General features: G+C 50.5%; 1 protein-coding gene across 3 annotated transcripts in view; it reads right to left on the bottom strand.

Annotated features, from left to right (window-relative positions):
* The window catches only part of KMT2D (lysine methyltransferase 2D), a 104,903-nt gene that overhangs the window by 37,195 nt on the left and 49,690 nt on the right, over positions 1-18,018 (bottom strand). For all 3 annotated transcript variants that reach the window (XM_063119945.1, XM_063119946.1, XM_063119948.1), the window contains exons 20-33: positions 17,560-17,799; positions 16,692-16,838; positions 16,484-16,600; positions 15,835-15,971; positions 15,116-15,299; positions 13,776-13,856; positions 12,545-12,661; positions 12,057-12,218; positions 10,682-10,769; positions 10,297-10,532; positions 7,950-8,023; positions 6,804-6,854; positions 2,914-4,683; positions 606-782 (exon numbers count right to left, since the gene is read on the bottom strand). In XM_063119945.1, the coding sequence (XP_062976015.1) occupies positions 606-782; positions 2,914-4,683; positions 6,804-6,854; positions 7,950-8,023; positions 10,297-10,532; positions 10,682-10,769; positions 12,057-12,218; positions 12,545-12,661; positions 13,776-13,856; positions 15,116-15,299; positions 15,835-15,971; positions 16,484-16,600; positions 16,692-16,838; positions 17,560-17,799 (3,581 nt within the window). The remainder of the gene's footprint in view (positions 1-605; positions 783-2,913; positions 4,684-6,803; positions 6,855-7,949; positions 8,024-10,296; positions 10,533-10,681; positions 10,770-12,056; positions 12,219-12,544; positions 12,662-13,775; positions 13,857-15,115; positions 15,300-15,834; positions 15,972-16,483; positions 16,601-16,691; positions 16,839-17,559; positions 17,800-18,018) is intronic.

Here is an 18,018-nt window from a genome sequence, read left to right as displayed (position 1 = left end):
CCAGAAATAAGCATGGAGAACTAGGCTGGCTCTAAACAACCCCACCGCATCTATTTCAATTGTTTGGTTGATCACGTGTGTAAACTTGACCGCATACGCTTAGGACAGCCAGCTTCTGAAACGTGGGGTGTTTTGACCCCTAAGCTGCTTTGGGGTGGGGGGTGAGTCTGGCCCCCTCCCCATAACTGATCTCACTGCCCATGTGGCAAACGGGACTCCCAAAGCGCAGGGCTTTCCACACTTGGCTGTGCAGTCCCTGGGAAGCCAAGGTTCTGCCTCCTGCGGGACAACGACACAGGCAGGCAGCATCCTCGGGATGCTGACGGCCACTTTCCTCTGAAGGCTGTTTGAGTCCAAAAAGTTTTTGCTTCTGACCGAACCTCTCAAAACGATAAGCTCATCTGGGCATCTGGCTTCTCACATGAGCATCCAAGTCCCCAATTCCTGTTCGTCATATTTCAGTGCCATGAGAACTAGAAACTGCAATCCTTTTGAAGGCATCAGGGACAACCAGCATTCTTTGGGAGGCTCTGTGTGAGAAGCTGGATCCCACAATCCACAGTGCGTTCACAGCTGGGCACCCCCCACCCCGGAAGTCTCCCTACCTGCGCTGATGGGTAAGGAGTCATGCTCCGATTCATCTGCTCAAAGGCTTGCCCACTGCCCTCGGGGTTCCACGGCGCCTGGGCGTTGGTGGCTGCAGCTGCCGCGCTCTCTTTTTCTTGTCTCAAGTTGTTCCTCTGGATCTGCTGGCGGATGAGCAACTCACGGAGCCTTTGGCGCTGGTGGGGGCACCCAAGAGACAGGGCACGGACTGTTAATCTGCCCTGCGCTTAGAAGCCCTCTAAACAAGTCTAAGGGCCTCTAGTTGCATTGTTCCTGTAAAGGGACCGTCCTCACCACCTCCTCTACTAGAAGGCATCTCAGAATGCTGGGATTAGAAACGCCAAGCTAGGCTATTGGTTCAGATTACCTGAATGGTTTTCAGTACTTTACTGGCGGTGCAAAGGGTGTGTGTGTTCATGTGCATGTATACACATGCGCACGCAGACACCAGCAAGATACAAACTGGGGAAGGAAAGCTGGACTCCTGTGGCATCTACACAAAGCCTTTCTCAAAACTAGGATGTGGAACCACTGCTCCCTGGTTCCCCATGCCTAAGAAGTGAGGACTGGAGTACCCACTCAGCCGTTAAGTACTGAAAATATATAGGAATCTGTAGAGGCACAATGCCAAGTTTTAAAAATTGTAACAAGTTCTCCCACTTTAGAGCCTCGTGTGGCGCAGAGCGGTAAAGCAGCAGTTTCTGCAGCCGAAACTCTCCCCACGGCCTGAGTTCAATCCCAGCGGAAGCTGGTTTCAGGCAGCCAGCTCGGGTCGACTCAGCCTTCCATCCTCCCGAGGTCGGTAAAATGAGTACCCAGTGAGCTGGGGGAAAGGTAATAATGGCCGGGGAAGGCAACGGCAAACCACCCCGCTATAAGGCTTGACAAGAAAACGTCAGCGAAAGCTGGCGTCCCTCCAAGAGTCAGTAATGACTCAGTGTTTGCACGAGAGATTCCTTTCCTTTCCTTTCTCACATTTTATCTTGTTGCATGGCAAGAATAATGACGGACTGAAATCCCACAAATTTAAACACCATGCCCTATTATCACACATGGGTGACGCCATCTGAATACCTGTGCTCTCCCTCCTTCTCTGGTTTTATTTTAATCACATTTTATGTAACTGCACCATTCCAGTGAACGGCACACTAGCACTAACTGTTGTGAAAAGAAAAAAAAAAGGGGAGGGGGAGAGATGAACTCTAAAATGCCGACAGACATGCAAAGGGCATCACAGGTCTCAAAGGTCAGACCAGTTACTGTCACGTAACCCAACGTGTGCAGAGATATGAGGAAAAAGAAAGACAAACTAGAAATGGAAGCCCAAAGAGCAAAAAGTAGTATGCCAACTTTCCCCAACCCTTCAGATGTGTTTATCACAGTTCTATACTGCCCAATAGCCAAAGATCTATCATCCCCACATACTATACTAATTCTCACCTGGGGATGATGGGAGTTTTAGTCCAACACATCTGCAGGACACCAGGTTGGGGAAGGCTGATGAAAGCCAAACAGTATATATCCGCCTTCCCCAGCCTGGTGTCCTTCAGACGTGTTGGACTAAACCTCCTAGCATGACCATGCTGGCTGGGAATGATGGAAATTGTAGTCCCAAGTATTTGGTGGACACCAAGGCTGCAATATACTGTTTTTAACTTTTGTAAACCGCCCAGAGAGCTTCAGCTATGGGGCGGTATATAAATTTATTTATTTATTTATTACATTTATATACTGCCCCGTAGCCGAAGCTTTCTGGGTGGTTTACAAAAAGTTAAAAACAGTAAACAGTAATAAACAGTAAATGTAATAAATAAATAAATGAACCAGATAACCCTACACTGCAGACATGATCAAAGAGCCAGTTCTTTGGTTCACTTACGTACTGAAATAACTGAAAACTCTTACATCCTGCCTCAGCTAGCTCAGATCATTTCATTCAGATGAAAGGACATGCACAACAAAACGAATCCAGATTTTTATAATTCTCATTAGATCGACCCAATGAAGTGGGCTACAGACTAATAGGCCTTTGTTTTTGGCCTTGCTCTGCAGCTGGGTTTTGCTTGCTGGAGTCCCTTGCGTTTATCTGCTCTGAAAGGAGCCTTTGGTGCAACGCTCCTGCTCTCTACTTTGGATCTTACAACTGATGGCTCTACGACCTTCTGGACACGGAACCAGGCTTTGATGGCCTTTTGTGTGACTCCCAAATGAGGGTTCCACGTGACGTAGTTCCCAATGGGGCCTGCTTTATCCACCCTTTAATGCCTGCCCACCCTTTGACAACCACCGAAGGGGATGTCCGCTCACCTGCCGCTGTTTCTCCATCTCAGTCTGGGTGGCGTTGCTGCCGATTGCCCCCTCCTGGCCGGACGGCAGCTCTTGCAGCTCCCTATTCGGGGGTCCTCCTACCGCCCCCTCTTCCCTCTTGTCGCCCGGCGGCCCCATGCCCGTTCGCGCCGGCAGGTAGGATAAGGCGCCATCTTGCTGAGGTGGCGGCGGCGGCTGGGGCAGAACCGACGGAGGACGCAGCGGAGAGACGTTGTAGGAGTCTGTGGTGTTCTTGCCCGGCCCCAGGGGGCTGCCGGCTTGGTGGAATCCCGGCGAGGAAACGTAGCTTGTGCTTTGGGGCTTGCCAGGAGCAAAATGGCTGTTGGCCCCGTGGGAAGGGGAGCTCTTGATTGGCTCACTGGGAGGGAAGGTGAAGCGCATCTGGGGCTGAGCGTTTGGGAAGACACTGGCACCCGGGGAGCGGGCAAACTGAGCCTGTTGGCTGGCCTTGGGGTGGGGGGACTCGGCTGGGGGAGGCCCTGCGGGGAAACCCCCCACAGCAAGGGTGTTATGGGAGACCGGGATTGGCTTGAAGCCACCAGCCTCCGGGATCTGGGGCCGAGGGGGCTTGTGCAAGGGGGCAAAAGGGTCCCGGGATTGCGGGCGTGAAGGGGGTCGAGAGTACGGGTCAGGGGACTGAAACCGAGGGGTGACTGGGGACTGGCAGAAGGCTTCGTTGGAGAGTGGCCGGGGAGTGAGGGGCGACTGGGAGCTGGACTGGGACTGAGGGCTGGCGGGGATGCGTGAGAAGGGGTCGGAGGGCAGTGAGCGCGGGGGCAGGGCACAGCAGCTTTCCGAGGGCGGGGGCTGAGGCCTGGGCGTCAGTGGAGGCTGAGCATAGGGGTCCTGGTATGGCGAGTGCCTGTAGAGATCGGCCTGGCTGGGAGGAGAAGCAGCCAGGGAGTGAGAGTCGGGGGGCCGATGCCCCAAGCCCGGGCTCTGGGGCTCCACCTGAGACTGGCGGGGGGTGAGGGGGGCTTTAAAAACGTCCGGGGCCTTCATTTCGGCAGGGTGGTGAGCACCGGAGGGAGAGTCGCTGTAGCTGGAGCCGTAGCTAGGAGAGCAGATGCCCGGCCCCGGGTCTTCCTTCTTAATCTCCAGGGCTTTCTTCGGTTCCCCAAAGGGCGGGGGCGAAAGCAGCAGGGCCGCTCGCTGGGGGCTCCCAGGCACGGACAAGTTCTCCAAGGACCCACTGGGGCAGCGGGGCTTGAGGAAAGGGTCTGGCGTGGAGGGCTGGTGCCTCGGGGTCCCAGGAGGGGTAGGCTGGAACTCCCCGGGCTGGAGGGCCGGACGAGGGTGGGGCAGGAGCGGGGACTGCCCTGAGGAGGAGGACGAGGAGGAGGAGGAGGAGGTGGAAGAAGATGCGGAGGCAAAGCCGGCAGGCACTGTAGGACTCTGGCCCACCAGAGAGGGAGAGGGGAAACCTGGATCTGGTGGGGGGCAGGCAGAGGCCATGCCGTAGGGCTCGTGCAAAGGCACTTGCGCTGGGGGCTGGGCGCTGGGGGCAGAGGAGGGAAGCTTGAGGAAGAGATCACTGGGCGACTCAACGCCCAACCCGCTTGACAGAGCTGCAGCATTGTTGACGTACATAGGTGGCCCCGGCGCCGAGGCGGCAGCGGGAGGAGGCGGTTGCTGGGTGGCGCTGGGCAGCACCCCCTGCTGGGGTGGGATGCGGAGGTGCAGGGTGGGGCGGTCTGGTCTCCGCAGCCCCTCAACTTTGGTCTGCTTGTTGATCTGGCTCTCGGCTTGCTGGGGAAAAAGTGCACAAGAGGCACAACATCAAAGGCACCATCCATACAAGGAGGCCACCTTTCACCTGCCGCCCCCCTCTACTCTGCAGCGACAAAATGGGAGTGTGTAAAGCTTTGTAGACCATGGGACACCGGATAATTCTTAGGGTGGCCTTCCCCAACCTAGTGCCCTCCAGATGTTTTGGACCAATTTCCGTCAGGCTCAGCCAGCTGGTAGTCCAAACTATCTGGAGGGAACCAGGAAGAGAGGGGTGGAAAGGTTTTGAGGATCAATAGCTTCTGCGTTCTAATCAGGCTTGAATTTCACAGTGTGTGTGTGTGTGTGTATTCTTATTTAGAGTATTTATATCCTGCCTTTCCACTAGTAAGCCTTTAGGGCACCTTACGAAACAATAAAACCAACATTCAGAACGCCTCTCCCGACATGAACCTACCCGTACACTGCGCTCAACATCTAAGGTCCTCTTCCGAGTGCCTACTCTGAGGGAAGCTCGGAGGATGCCAACAAGGGAGAGGGCCTTTTCAGTGGCGGCCCCCCAACTGTGGAATGACCAGGCTCACCTGGCGCCAATGTTGTTATCTTTTCGGCGCCAGGTCAAGACTTTTCTCTTCTCCCAGGCATTTAACAGCATTTAACAACATATGCGAAGTTTGTTTGTTTTTTAATGGACCCCAGAACTGTTGTTGTTTAAATGGATACTGTTGTTTTATACTGTTGTTTTTATATTTTTGATGGTTTTAAATATTGTATACTTTTTAATGTTCACTGTTTTTAACTTTTGTAAACCCGCCCAGAGAGCTTTGGCTATGGGGCGGCGTATAAATTTAATAAATAATTAACTTTTTTTAAAAAAAGAAAAAAATCAATATAAATACATGGTGCAAAGTGACCCCCCCTCCTCTCAAATAGCAGCAGCAGCAGCTCTCCATCAAATGCATGGGAGAAGGAAACTATCAAAAGTAGCTATCTAAACACTAGGTATCAAGTTGACATTTCTGGAAAGGATGTTCCATAAATGGAGAACCATCACAGCAGAAAAACACCCCCCCCCATCCCCTCTGGCAGGAAAGGCACATGGCGGAATGATTCAGAGGATGTCTCTTAAAGAATGGGCAGGTCTATATGTGAGAAGACCATCTCTCAGTCACGGTGATAAACTCAAAGCTTATGGAGTAAGAACAACACTTTGCGGCTATTCACACACAACACGCTAAGCCACACCCAGTGGCTGAGTGTGGGTTGTTTTGAACTGTGGGTTGTTTGTTGAACCATGGGTTAGTGTATTGTCTGAACACAGCTTGGGGGGGGGCTTGTTAACCATGCAGTATATGTCTTATTTTTCTCAAACAAGCTACCTTGAGAACCAATGGTTTGTTGTTTGGATGTTCGGGATGCGTTGCTTGGTTGTTCAGACAACACGCTGATCCACCCTGCGGAAAACATGCTACGTTCAGACAACACGCTAACCCACAATTCGACAAGCAACCAAGGGTTCAAAACAATCCATACTCAACCGCAAAGTGTGGGTTAGCATGTTGTGTGAACAGCTCCTTTGATTTGGACCCAATCACGTGCTAGAAGTACTTTTAGCACCAGCAAGATACGTTCAGGCGGACAAGTCCTAGTTAATAACCTGGCTGCTGCATTCTTGGATCCCACAATCATACTATTCAAGTGCAGAATTAAAGTTCCTGAGAAACAGGAATTTGTGTGTGTGTGTGCGTGTTTTTTTTTAAAGATCTTTCTAGTGATTAAGAGTGCAAAGGCTAGCTTGATAGCATAGCAAATAGTCCCTGGTGAAGCCTCAGAAACGTGAGGAGGGGCGAAGGGGGGGGGAGAACAGCATTCCCTGTGGTTAGAAGGTGGAACGTCAGTATCATGCTCAGCTTTCAAGCACAAGCAAACACTTTTATTAAAAAATAAAAACTGAAAACAAGAGAAAAGATAAATTAGCTTAATTTACGCATGGGACAGAATTCCGCTTTTCTGGGCATAGAATTACATCTAGCTCTGCCAGCCTTTGGTTCTATAAAGGGCCACGCCCAGTGTGCCCATAGATGTTTCCTGCGCTGTGCTTTGCCTGTTCTATCTATTGGCTTTTCCACTGTCTTGCTTACCTTCTGTACCTTGTTGATGCGGTGGGCTGCCCGGTTATCTTTGGCCTTTTGCTGCATAGAAAAATCCAAAATGAGAAAGGATCATGACAAACAAGAAGATGAAAAGTTTCCCCACCCCCAAAACTAGATCATTGCTTTTCTTCCAGTGTCAGTAGAAGGAAAGAATAGAGAATGTCTTAAATTATTGTAGTTCTGAATGTTTAAAGTAAAATAGAATGGTTGAATGTACCAATAATGAATTCATTCTCCAAGCGTAGATCCTTATGTAGCCAAAAGGATCCCATGCATGCAGAAAAGGGAATTATCAGCAGGATCCAAAAATCCCAATCTTTAGATGGAAAAACCTATAGAGGTGAAATTCCCAAAACAGTCCAATAAGGAAAGCCTGTCTTCATTGTCTAGCTCCTTCCTATCTCTCCTCTCTCATCTCACACTATTGCCCCGCTCGTGCTCTTCGCTCCTCTGATGCCATATTTCTCTCCTGCCCAAGGGTCTCTACTTCCCTTGCTCGGCTTCGTCCATTTTCTTCTGCTGTCCCTTACGCCTGGAACGCTCTTCCAGAACATTTGAGAACTACAAGTTCAATCGCAGCTTTTAAAGCTCAACTAAAAACTTTTCTTTTTCCTAAAGCTTTTAAAACTTGATGTTGTGCGGACTTTTATACTGTTAGTTTTACTGTACTCTGTGCCTGTTTGGTGCATTCTCTTCCCCTCCTTATTGTTTTTATGATTTTATTAGAATGTAAGCCTATGCGGCAGGGTCTTGCTATTTACTGTTTTACTCTATACAGCACCATGTACATTGATGGTGCTATATAAATAAATAATAATAATAATAAAGCCACGGAGGGCTGACTGGTGGTGGGGAGAACGGAGAACCGGGGTGGGAGAATGGAATGGAGTATCCTGGAAGAGGGTACAGCCAAACGTATGGAACCCTAAACATGAACACTCCATACTGCAACCTTATGTTGCAGGTCCCACTTGCAACCTAATAATATTCAAACCAAGCACAGGTATGTATGTGAACACACACACGGTAAGAACACAGGAAAATCCTTTTATAAAGTACAAGAGGAAAAGCAGCCTTTCAAAACAGCAGGATGAAACATTAAAGTTAGCTATCATATTTGCACGGGCCACTTACCAAGTAAGGGGCTTTGTCTGGGGCTGGCACCTTTCTCCAGAGCTTCATGATCTGCTTGCAACGGCTAGACCACTCTTTGAGGGGAGGAGAAAGAAGAGAAAAAGTGAGATGGCTGGAGGCTGTGGCCCTATCCTGGCAACATCCGGCCCATGGAGTGCTTGGTGGGGGTGGTCATCCAGCACCCACCCCCCAGACAAAAACAATTCCCTATGCCTGGTATATTTCTCCTTATCACCGGAGTCAGCTGGGGTGTTGAAAGTGCTGGATCAGTGCTTGGAGGCTGTAATAGTCTGGATGAGGATTAATAAACTGAAGCTGAATCCTGATAAGATGGAAGCTCTGTTGGTTGGTGGTTCCCAAGTCCAGGAATTGGGTAAGTGACCTGTTCTGGATGGGGTCGCACTCCCTCTGAAGGAGCAGGTGCATAGTTTGGGAGTATTCCTAGATCCATCCTTTTCACTGGAGGCCCAGGTGGAATCCATGGCCCGGAGTACTTGGGGTCAGAGTCGGCTGATCCATCAGCTACGGCCTTTCTTGGACAGGGATTACCTAGCTACAGTAATACATGCACTGGTAACTTCCTTATTAGACTACCGCAATGCACTCTACGTGGGGCTGCCCTTGAAGACGACTCGTAAGTTGCAGCTAGTGCAAAATGCAGCAGCTAGACTGCTGACTGGAACATCTTATAGAGACCAAATAACACCGGTCTGAAAGGAATTGCACTGGCTGCCAATACATTTCCAGTTGGAATTCAAGGTGTTGGTAATGACATATAAAGCCCAAAACGACTTGGGACCTGGATACTTGAGAGCGCGCCTCTCCCTATATTTGCCTACCTGAGATCTGTCGGAGGAGCCCTTCTCCGTGCCCCACCAACGTGAGATATACGCTATGGTGGAACATGGGAGAGGGCTTTCTCTGTTGTGGCACCCCGGCTGTGGAATGCCCTCCCCCTGGAGGCCCGACTGGCACCGGCACTGGCTTCATTTTGGCGCCAGGTTAAGACATGGCTTTTTAACAAAGCCTTGGATGGCTGAATTTACCAAGCCTGCCCACTGTCTTGTTTTAACTGGATTTTACCGTTTTAAAATTTCATATTGGTTTTAACATATTAATGGTTTAATTTGTTTTAGAATTGTATATTTATTCTATTTTATATGTATGATTTTATCTGTACGCCACCCTGAGATCCTTGTGATATAGGGTGGGATATAAATGTTTTAATAAATAATAAATAAATATATGTGTGAGTTTGTGCATGCATGTGCACTCCCACATGTGAAGGCATTTCACCCTCTTCTGCACAGGTAACCAAAACACATGATTGCTCCCCCACAGCACTTCTGCCAAACAAACTGTGCCATCTACTCAAGTCGTCCACCTTCCATCTCTGCCGTCTCTTCCATCCATGTATTTCCAAGCCTCCTTGGTCAAATATACAGAACTAATGGACCTCATGCCCAAGAGAATAGGAAAGGGACACCCTTCAGTTCAGTCCAATGGGGAATTCCAGTGGGAGGCAATGCATCGAAGGGAGAGCTCTGTCTGGATAGAAAGCCCGCTAAAGCAGGAACGCTGCCCATCACAAGCGAGGTGGATGGCTCCATGCCTTATTTATTATTTATTTATTGCATTTATATCCCGCCTTTTTTCCTCCAAGGAACCCAAGGTGGCATACCTAATCCTCCTCCTCTCCATGTTATCCTCACAACAACAACCCTGTGAGGTAGGTTGGGCTGAGAGTCTGTGACTGGCCCAAAGTCACCCAGTGGGTTTCCATGGCCGAGTGGGGACTAGAACCCGGATCTCCCGACTCCCAGTCCAACACCTTAGCCACTACACCACACTGGCTACAGAGGCAGAACATTCAGGAGGATGGGAAGACCTAAAAATGGCTGGCCTCGCAGGCAAGGGCAGGGCTGCCTGCATTCTGCAATCGTGCTGCAGCAATGTGGGAACTGAGCGAAGAATCTCAGCTATCATTCTTCGATAGACAGATTTTCCTGCACTTGGTGAGAGCGGTGAAAGTGCATCCGGAGTGACAAAACGGAGTGGCTGCAGAGCACCTCCAGTGAGAAGGGACCGGTGCTACAATGCGCTCCATAGCTCTCTGACCCTGCCTCAAACCGAACAGCATTGATGCAGTGTTGTCTGCATCATTTAAATCGCACAATGGGGATTCTTCGAGAACAGGTTTGGGGACGCCCAGGTGCAGAATTTGGCTTTTGTTGCACAGAAGGAGGCCCACAACGCCAAGGAAAAGTCTGCTGGTAGTAAGCAAAGGTCAACGTGCCATAGAAAGCTGGGCCCGATGCCACGGTGGAGGAAGAGAAAAACCACGAACCTGGGTAGTCCTGCTTGAGGCTGGGGAAGTTCATGTTGGCATAGAGCACAGGCGAGATGGTGGACAATTCGCCCAGCTCCTCGTCCTTCTCCCAGCGCTGCAGGCTCCGCTGGTTGTACGAGAGCCCGTCACTCTCCCCCTCCGTGGTGGGCGTGGTGGGTGTGGAAGCCGCAGAGCTGCTGGCCCACGGACTCTCTGGCTCACACTGCTCAGGGCTGAAGAAGCCACTCCTCTCCCTAGGCAGCGGTGGAAGGATGAAAGCAAGCAGATGAAGAGTAGGCAGCGGCGATGGCTCGCTGTTAGCAGGGCAGGGGAGTAGCTGGAACAGAAGTAGCGTGTGGACACTTCTGCCGGGCGGAAGAGGATGCCGCTGAGGCTGACTTACCTGCTATCCAGAAATGGGGACTGGCAAACTCCAGAGTAGGTCTCCATGGGCACAGCAGGCTGCAGGGGCCCAAGGGAGACACCACCACCTACAGACAGGACAGACGGCATTACAGAGCTTGAATCAAGGGGCAACCCCTCTCTAAACGCACATGGAAGTACACCACGTGTGCACACGAACTTCCTCCCCTCCAAATGGTGACTCCCCAAGCAAAGATGCCCTGGATTTCAGCAGCTGGGACTAAAGCGACCTTGCAAAAAAGTCCACTCAAATGAACTGCCCACCTGACCACTCATGCCAGGGTCAGGAAATCACAGTCAACCAATATAACATTAAAACCAAGAGATGAGTCTTATTTGGCACAGGCAACTAGACAAGTGGCGACTCAATAGCCAGGACTAACGTCATCCCCTCGTGTTTGCGGTCCTAGCCAGGTAGTAGAAATTTAGCAAGGGCTGGTTGATGTTATTGGGAAGTTCTGGGTGTAGCCATTAGCTTGCTCTCACAAAACCAGAATAGTTTGGATGTTACAAGTTGCAGGAGAAACAGGAAGCACAGGTGTGCTTTTGTTCCCTGAACATCTTCACCTTGACGAGATGTGCAAGCTGTTGGCCCATCCCTTAACCATTTTGTGGTTAAGCAGCATGGTTTAGCGTGTTGTCTGAACCAGGCCAGAGAGAGAGAGAGAGGGAGAAGGGACTGTACGCGTGTTATCAAGTCACACCCATAGAGGATTCCTGCACACAAGGAGGCAGTGGAGGCCTTGGCCCAATCAGGAAGGCCTTGCAATGCTTCTATCAAGTCCTGAGTGGCAGCTGCCTCTTCTGGAACTCAGGGCAGCGAGGCCCTGGCAGCTGCTGCAGGGCTGTTCCATCAGCTCAGCTGAAATAGCAGCTCCACCGGGTTCCTCCTCTCCCCGAACTGTGTCCTCATGGCCATGGTAAGCAATACTATTTCACTTCGAGAATTTGTGCCCAAGTTTGCTTCTTCCCCCACCCCTTCTTCCCTCCCCACCTTTCCCCCTCCCGTTTGTGTCATGTTCTTTTGATTGTAAGCCTGAAGACAGGGATTATCTTGTTTTTTCCAGCTGAATGTTTACCCCATGCTTTGAATGAATGAATGAATGAATGAATGAAAGAAAGGCAGACATGAAGTAACCCATGCCACCTTTTTTCTCATTAAAGGCCACCTGAAGGATAGAGTGTGTGGCCCTTTCTACACCTAAGGATTATCCCAGGAAAATGGAGGAATCGTCCCTGCCTGCTCCCGGAATCCCCTGTGTGTCATTTGCATGCACAGGGATAATCCCTGGAAAAAAGGCAGGTGTAGAAACAGCCTGTGTCCCACACACCGCACCTCAGTACCGCGGGCTCACCTTGCAAGAAAGGCCTTTGGGCAAGCTGTGTGCGGTTGGGGTCACGAATCCCTCCAGCCTCAGCTTCCGCCCCAACGCAATTGAGCTGCTGCTCTCGCTCAGCAGACCCCAGGACGTCTTTAAAGAGCTGCTGAACGTCCTTGCTCTCCATCTTGGGTAGCTCTGCGAGGAAGGAGGAAAGCCGTAGTGGAATCACAAGCCGTTAAGGTCATCCAGAGCAACCTCAGCCATGTAGGAATCTGCTGGTCTCTGATAAAGGCAGGCTGAATTACAGGGGAATTGAGGGTGTGGAGGTGGGGTTTAAAGACTGAGGTGTGATGGATACAGTAGCACCCACGCTTACTTTAAGCCACTAGGATCTACCCCTATTCTAGAGCTGGGGAGGAAAGCCAGGGGAGTCCTGGCTCCCAGTCCCCCCTGCTCTCCAGGGGGCAAATCCTGGGCAGGGAGATGGGGGCAGTAGGGTCTATTCAAAGGGCCCGCCTGACCTTCAGTGGGGATTTTGTCAAGGTCGGAGCTGAGCACCCCCTCCCCCGGGGGTGTGGCTGGGTTCTCGGCACCTGTAGGATCTGCAGAGGTCTTGGGCACCATCTGTTCCTCTGTGCCTATGGGAGCAAACACATCAGGCCTGTCAGTGTGGGGAGCGCCCACCACGAGGGGGCAAGGTTGATGGACAAGCTGTGCTGATCCCTATAGTCCCAAGGACTTTTGGCTCTGGCCCCGCCCACTCATGGTTTCAGTCCCGTCCCTGGGCGTGCGGCCCCTGTCAGAGGCTTTGCAGCCCTCGACGGAAATGTCCTGGGGGCACATTCTGACAGGGAATGCGGCCTCTGATCTATACAAATGAGTTACACATATCTGAACGTGCCAAGTAGAACGTGACCCCCGTTTGCATTCAACTGCAAAATCTGTTTACTTCGTGCATTCAAGGCCAACTAATCCAGAGGATAACTGTGGGTCACACCCACCCACTTAGGGCCACTTTTGAGGGGCACGGCATAAACTACCATACAGATTATATACCATTTTAGCAAAAATCTAAAAACCCAAACCACACAATATATTGTGCAGCTCAGCACAGGGGTAAATATGTTAAATGGCACATTTTTGTTAAGTATATGAAAAGAAATACTTGCTTAGTCATTAAAATTGTGTGTGTATGGCTATCTCAGGGTTAAACAGAGAAAGACTATCTGTGGGCAATTACCTTGAGATAGAGGCTGTTCTGGGAACCTTGCCAAGATTCTAAGTTAGCCTCATCACAGCTGTATGTAATGTAGATAAGAATTGTGTAGATGTGTATATAGTTTCTCACTTGTGTAAAATGGAACTGATCACTGCTCTCTGATCACTGCTCTCTGATCACTGCTCTCTGTGTATGCCTCAGTGTGCTGATCTGAACTGATCTGAATTGGACTGCACAGAAACCTGAAGGAAATAAACCAGCTCTGCTGTGTAAGACCTGTGTGATGTGTGTTTGTTTCTGAGCACAAACAGAGTTCCAGAGAGAGAAAAGTTCTGGCACAATAACCCAACAATTTTCTGGTTGCCTCAAGTTCTTTGCATCAAAATCCTATACTTGACTACCCGGAAATAAACCCGACTGCCTTGAACACCCAGGTAAGTGGGTATAGGACACTGCCTTACACATGGCATGGCTCAGACCCTCATGAGACAAAAGCCCTCCCGTCCTTGCACCTTTAAAGAGCTCAGACTCACCGATATTCTCAGTCTTGGCTTCAGCTGTTTTCAAGTTCTGTTCCGGAGCGGCTGCTTCCCTGCCGTCAACGCATTCATCCCCTGGAGTAGGAGAGGGAAACATGAAGAAGCTGATCCACCAAAACAGGGATGCCGGACTAGCGGCCTGGCTATAGGCCCTAAAGCAACGTCATCTGTTCCTGGTGGCCCTACCGAACTGCCATCAAGGAATGATGAAAGAATAAGCACATTTAATCTGAAAATGTCATTTAGAAGGAAAAGAAACATGTTTTTGAGTTGTAGGGAAGGGATTCCATTCTGTACAGAAGCCCCTTCCTCTCCCTTGGAGTTGGTATATAACATGTATGTTCAAGGCCGGGGCTTACTTTCAAAAGCCCTTTGCAAACGATCAGTTCAGACCTCTGGGAAGAGTGGCCTGTCCCTTCCCTGGCAGCCTGAGAGAAAAAAGGCGGTGACCCACCGACCTTGGCCCGCCTCATCGCCGACATGCGGCCTCTGAGAGATTCCCCACGAGGCCTTTGACAGAAAAACGGGTTGCCTACCCGATGTATGCAATCCGTTGCCGTATGCCCAAGCATACACTCCCCCCTCAAGAAAACCTGTAGAGCAGCCTTCCTCAACCTGGGGCGCTCCAGATGTGTTGGACTACAACTCCCAGAATGCCCCAGCCAGCGGCTGGGGCATTCTGGGAGTTGTAGTCCAACACATCTGGAGCGCCCCAGGTTGAGGAAGGCTGCTGTAGAGCAATTGATGCTAAATGGTGGCACTTCAGCCCACAAGAATATAGAAATCGGCCGTCCAAACATTTACTTATTTATTACATTTTATACCGCCCAATAGCCGAAGCCTCTCTGGGCGGTTCACAAAAAACATAAGAATGTATCACATTGCCACTTTTCTATGGAACTGTTCCAGCACAATAGTTTTTTTATTTTGCAATCAATTATTTCAAACTTGTCATTTCACAGTTTTAGTGTGGTTTTATATTGATGGCCACCTCAGGAATCAGTAGGATTATGAGGTGGGATATTAAAATAGAACTCCCCACCCCCACCCCACTTGAATGCAAGTCCTCTCCCAACTTGCCATTGTGATCTGTGATCCTAAGCATATTTTACTTGGATGAAGTTCCTTCAAAATGAAATGGGACGTGCTTGCAAACTTCCAAGTAAACCTATTTAGGGTACAATTGTGTTGCACCAAGATCAAACGCTCCTTTCCGCTTTATGCTACCTCTCCCTGTTCCTTTGGTGCCAGCCCCCCGGGACCCAAACCACATCTGAGTCAGATCCCCAACTCCCCCCAGACTTCTGCCCCTCTTTTCTCCACCACCCGATTACCTTTGGGCTGAACCGAAGCCTCTTTCCCATCCACAGGCCCTTTCTGGAGCATGCTGGAATCCACCTTGGGCCTGGGGGCCCCCTGGCCGACCGGAGGGTGGGCAGTTCCATCCCCACCCGCACCACCAGCTGCCAGCAGGGCCTTTCGGCTCAGGTCTAGCAGAGCTTTTCCAAAAAAGGCTTCCTGTCAAAGGGGTTGAAGAAGGAACAAAAGGAGAGAAGAGGAGGAGGCACGTGCCCAGATTATTACTCCGATCTCTGTTTCTTATAGCAAGTGCTCTGATGCAAAGCCCTGCAGCCAAAAACAAGCAACCTGCCCTCCCCCAATTGAGACTTCCTCCCGTTTATACCAGTTTTTAAAATTCATGGCTCCTCCAGAGATCTCTACTCCACCCCTGTTCCAGCAAGTCTGCATTTCCCGAAGCATCTTTCTGCAGGCTTTTGGCTCATCCTCGCCCCCTCTATGATTACTGTACACACATACACCCCTCTACGATGACCCTCTCCCCTCCCTCCCTCCCAGTGTGGACAAGAGAGAAATTGAAAGAAACACAGGCAGGAGAGCGCCAGGCACCCACGCACAGAAGCGTCTCTCCTCCAATCCACTAAAGCCAGCCTCTCTCAACCTGGTGCCCTTCCAGATGTGTTGGACCCCCCATTGCCCCCAGTCCACAGTGGGCCTGGCTGGGGGAGGCTGCACCAAACTGACGCCCTTTTACCTGAAGGTAAGTAGGGAACATGTCCTCCAGCTTGCTCTTCTTCCTGCCCCGCCGCTTCTTCTTCTCGTCCCCCTCAACCGTTCCCTGCTCAGCGATGGCTTCAGCAGGGGTTTCCGTGGGCGGGTTGGGTTGCGCCCCTGGGGAAAAGGGGGGTTCAAGCTATTAACGAGCCCCACGCGCATCGTATGGAGCAAGACTGGTAGCACCGAATGGATCTGTGGGATCTGCTGCCTGGCTCCGCTCACGCTATTTTCAGGTTCAGAAGCCAGAAAGGGAGGGGGGGAAACTGAGTGGGGCTACTGAGGAATGTGGAGCTACTAAGAAGGAGAGGAAGTGGCCTGAGGCTGTCTTTATGACCTAAGCCATCTGACAGACCTGCTTCCACTCTTGCTAAAAGGCGCTAACATTTAAGAATGTGGGTCTTCAGGAAAGAACTGAATAGATGCAAAATTTACTTCATCTGAATAACAAAATCCTGGATGGAGGACGCTCAGGCCTGTGAACTCAGAAATAAATAGAAATGCAAGCCTTTGTGGGGGTGGATTTTAAGGGAGTACCCTCCTCCAAAGATATTAAGTCAGGAGAGCTTCTAGAAGAAAAACACACACCCCACACACACACCAGTATTAGAAGTGGGGAGACCACTTACCCTCTTCCGGGTGCCCTTCAGCACCCACCCCCTCGCGCGACGCTTCTGCCATAGCCGCTGAACCCTTTTTCAAGCGCGTGTGGGACTTCCGCTGCCGCACCATGAACCCTCCAATCCCTGTCTCAGAGACAGAGGAGAGACAAGTCAGTGAGCGAGGCTGAGGGAGCCACTTCCCACCCAGGGCCTGACCCGGGCTAGGGACACTCACCCGGGCGATATGGCTTCCGCTTCCGCTTCTTGACCTCCTCAGAGTCTTCCAACAGACCCTTCCCCAAATCAGCATCGGCTGCAGCTTCCCTCTCAGGGGTAGCAGGAGCTTCCAATTTGATCTCGCACTCCATGTGTTCGATGCTAACTGCAGGTGGACAGGAAATGAGAACAAACCCTCTTTTTAAAACCCCTCCTCTCATTTTTACCTATTATATAATTTCACATGTGTGTGACTCCCATCTGTTCCATCATAAATGCCCCTCCCCACAACACTGGACCTTATATACAGACACCTAAACAGATTGGTTTCATTTATAACAGACTGGTTAGTCTCTCTTCCAACACCCCCCTTTCACACACCCCACAATAGTTCCTAGGTGAATAAAAGTGAAGACTGCTGAGCTTTTGAAGTATGGAACCTCAGATAATTTGGGGTATGCCCTCACCCACCCACCCCGAAATCTGCCACCATCACACAGTAGGGACCATCATTTAGACTCCAGATGTCATGTAATAAATATGGCATTGTCGTTACAACTTTCCTAAAACTGAACAGGATCGCACCCTCGCTACAAGATCGCAACAAGAAACATAATCAGCATTCCTCAATCTAGATTTCAGATCTAATTTGGGAGAAGAGGAACTGTGGTTCAGTAAAAAAGACCCAAGTTCCATCCTTGGGCCACCAGTTGGAAAAACTCTAATTCCCACACAGCAAGGAAATACCCCTCTGCCAAAGACCCTTTGACAGTTGCATTCCAACATCGATTGCCAACCAAGTTGACTGTGCTGGAGGAAACAGAGGACTCATTTGCATCAGTATCCGGGTACAGATAGGATGGGGCTGCTCATACAGAAGCACAAACCTTCAGCTTTCAGGATCTCATCCGTCTCCACATCGCCTTCCTTTTTTTCATCCGCACCTAGAGGATCCACCCCGTCCAGCCCACCTTCGCCATTGAGGGTGCCCGGCCGTGGCGTGGTGGGCGTCGTCGGCGTTGCCTTGCGTGGCCGGCGCTTGTGGAGTGGCGAGAGGGACAAGTTACGCAGCACTGCCATGCCAGCCTCTGTGAGCCAGACACCTTCAAAGCGAAAATACTGGGGCTCTGTGAAAAGACAAGAGTGAAGCCATGTGTGTCTTTTTCCGGTTGTGGAATGAGTTTCCCAGAGAGGCCCTATTTTGTGCCCTTTTCGGAGCCAGGTGAACCTTCGAATTTTCCCCAGGCATTTTAGCCTTTCAGTTTCTGTCCTTTTAAATCTGTTAATGTATTTTAAATCTTTGCCCTGCCGCTAGGTTTTATTTTTGGTTTTTATTTTTATTTTAT

The sequence above is a fragment of the Elgaria multicarinata genome, chromosome 3 (assembly GCF_023053635.1).
Source record: "Elgaria multicarinata webbii isolate HBS135686 ecotype San Diego chromosome 3, rElgMul1.1.pri, whole genome shotgun sequence".
Classification (NCBI taxonomy): Eukaryota; Metazoa; Chordata; class Lepidosauria; order Squamata; family Anguidae; genus Elgaria; species Elgaria multicarinata.
Note: the sequence above shows the minus strand (reverse complement) of the source record. Positions and strands in the feature narration are given on the sequence as shown.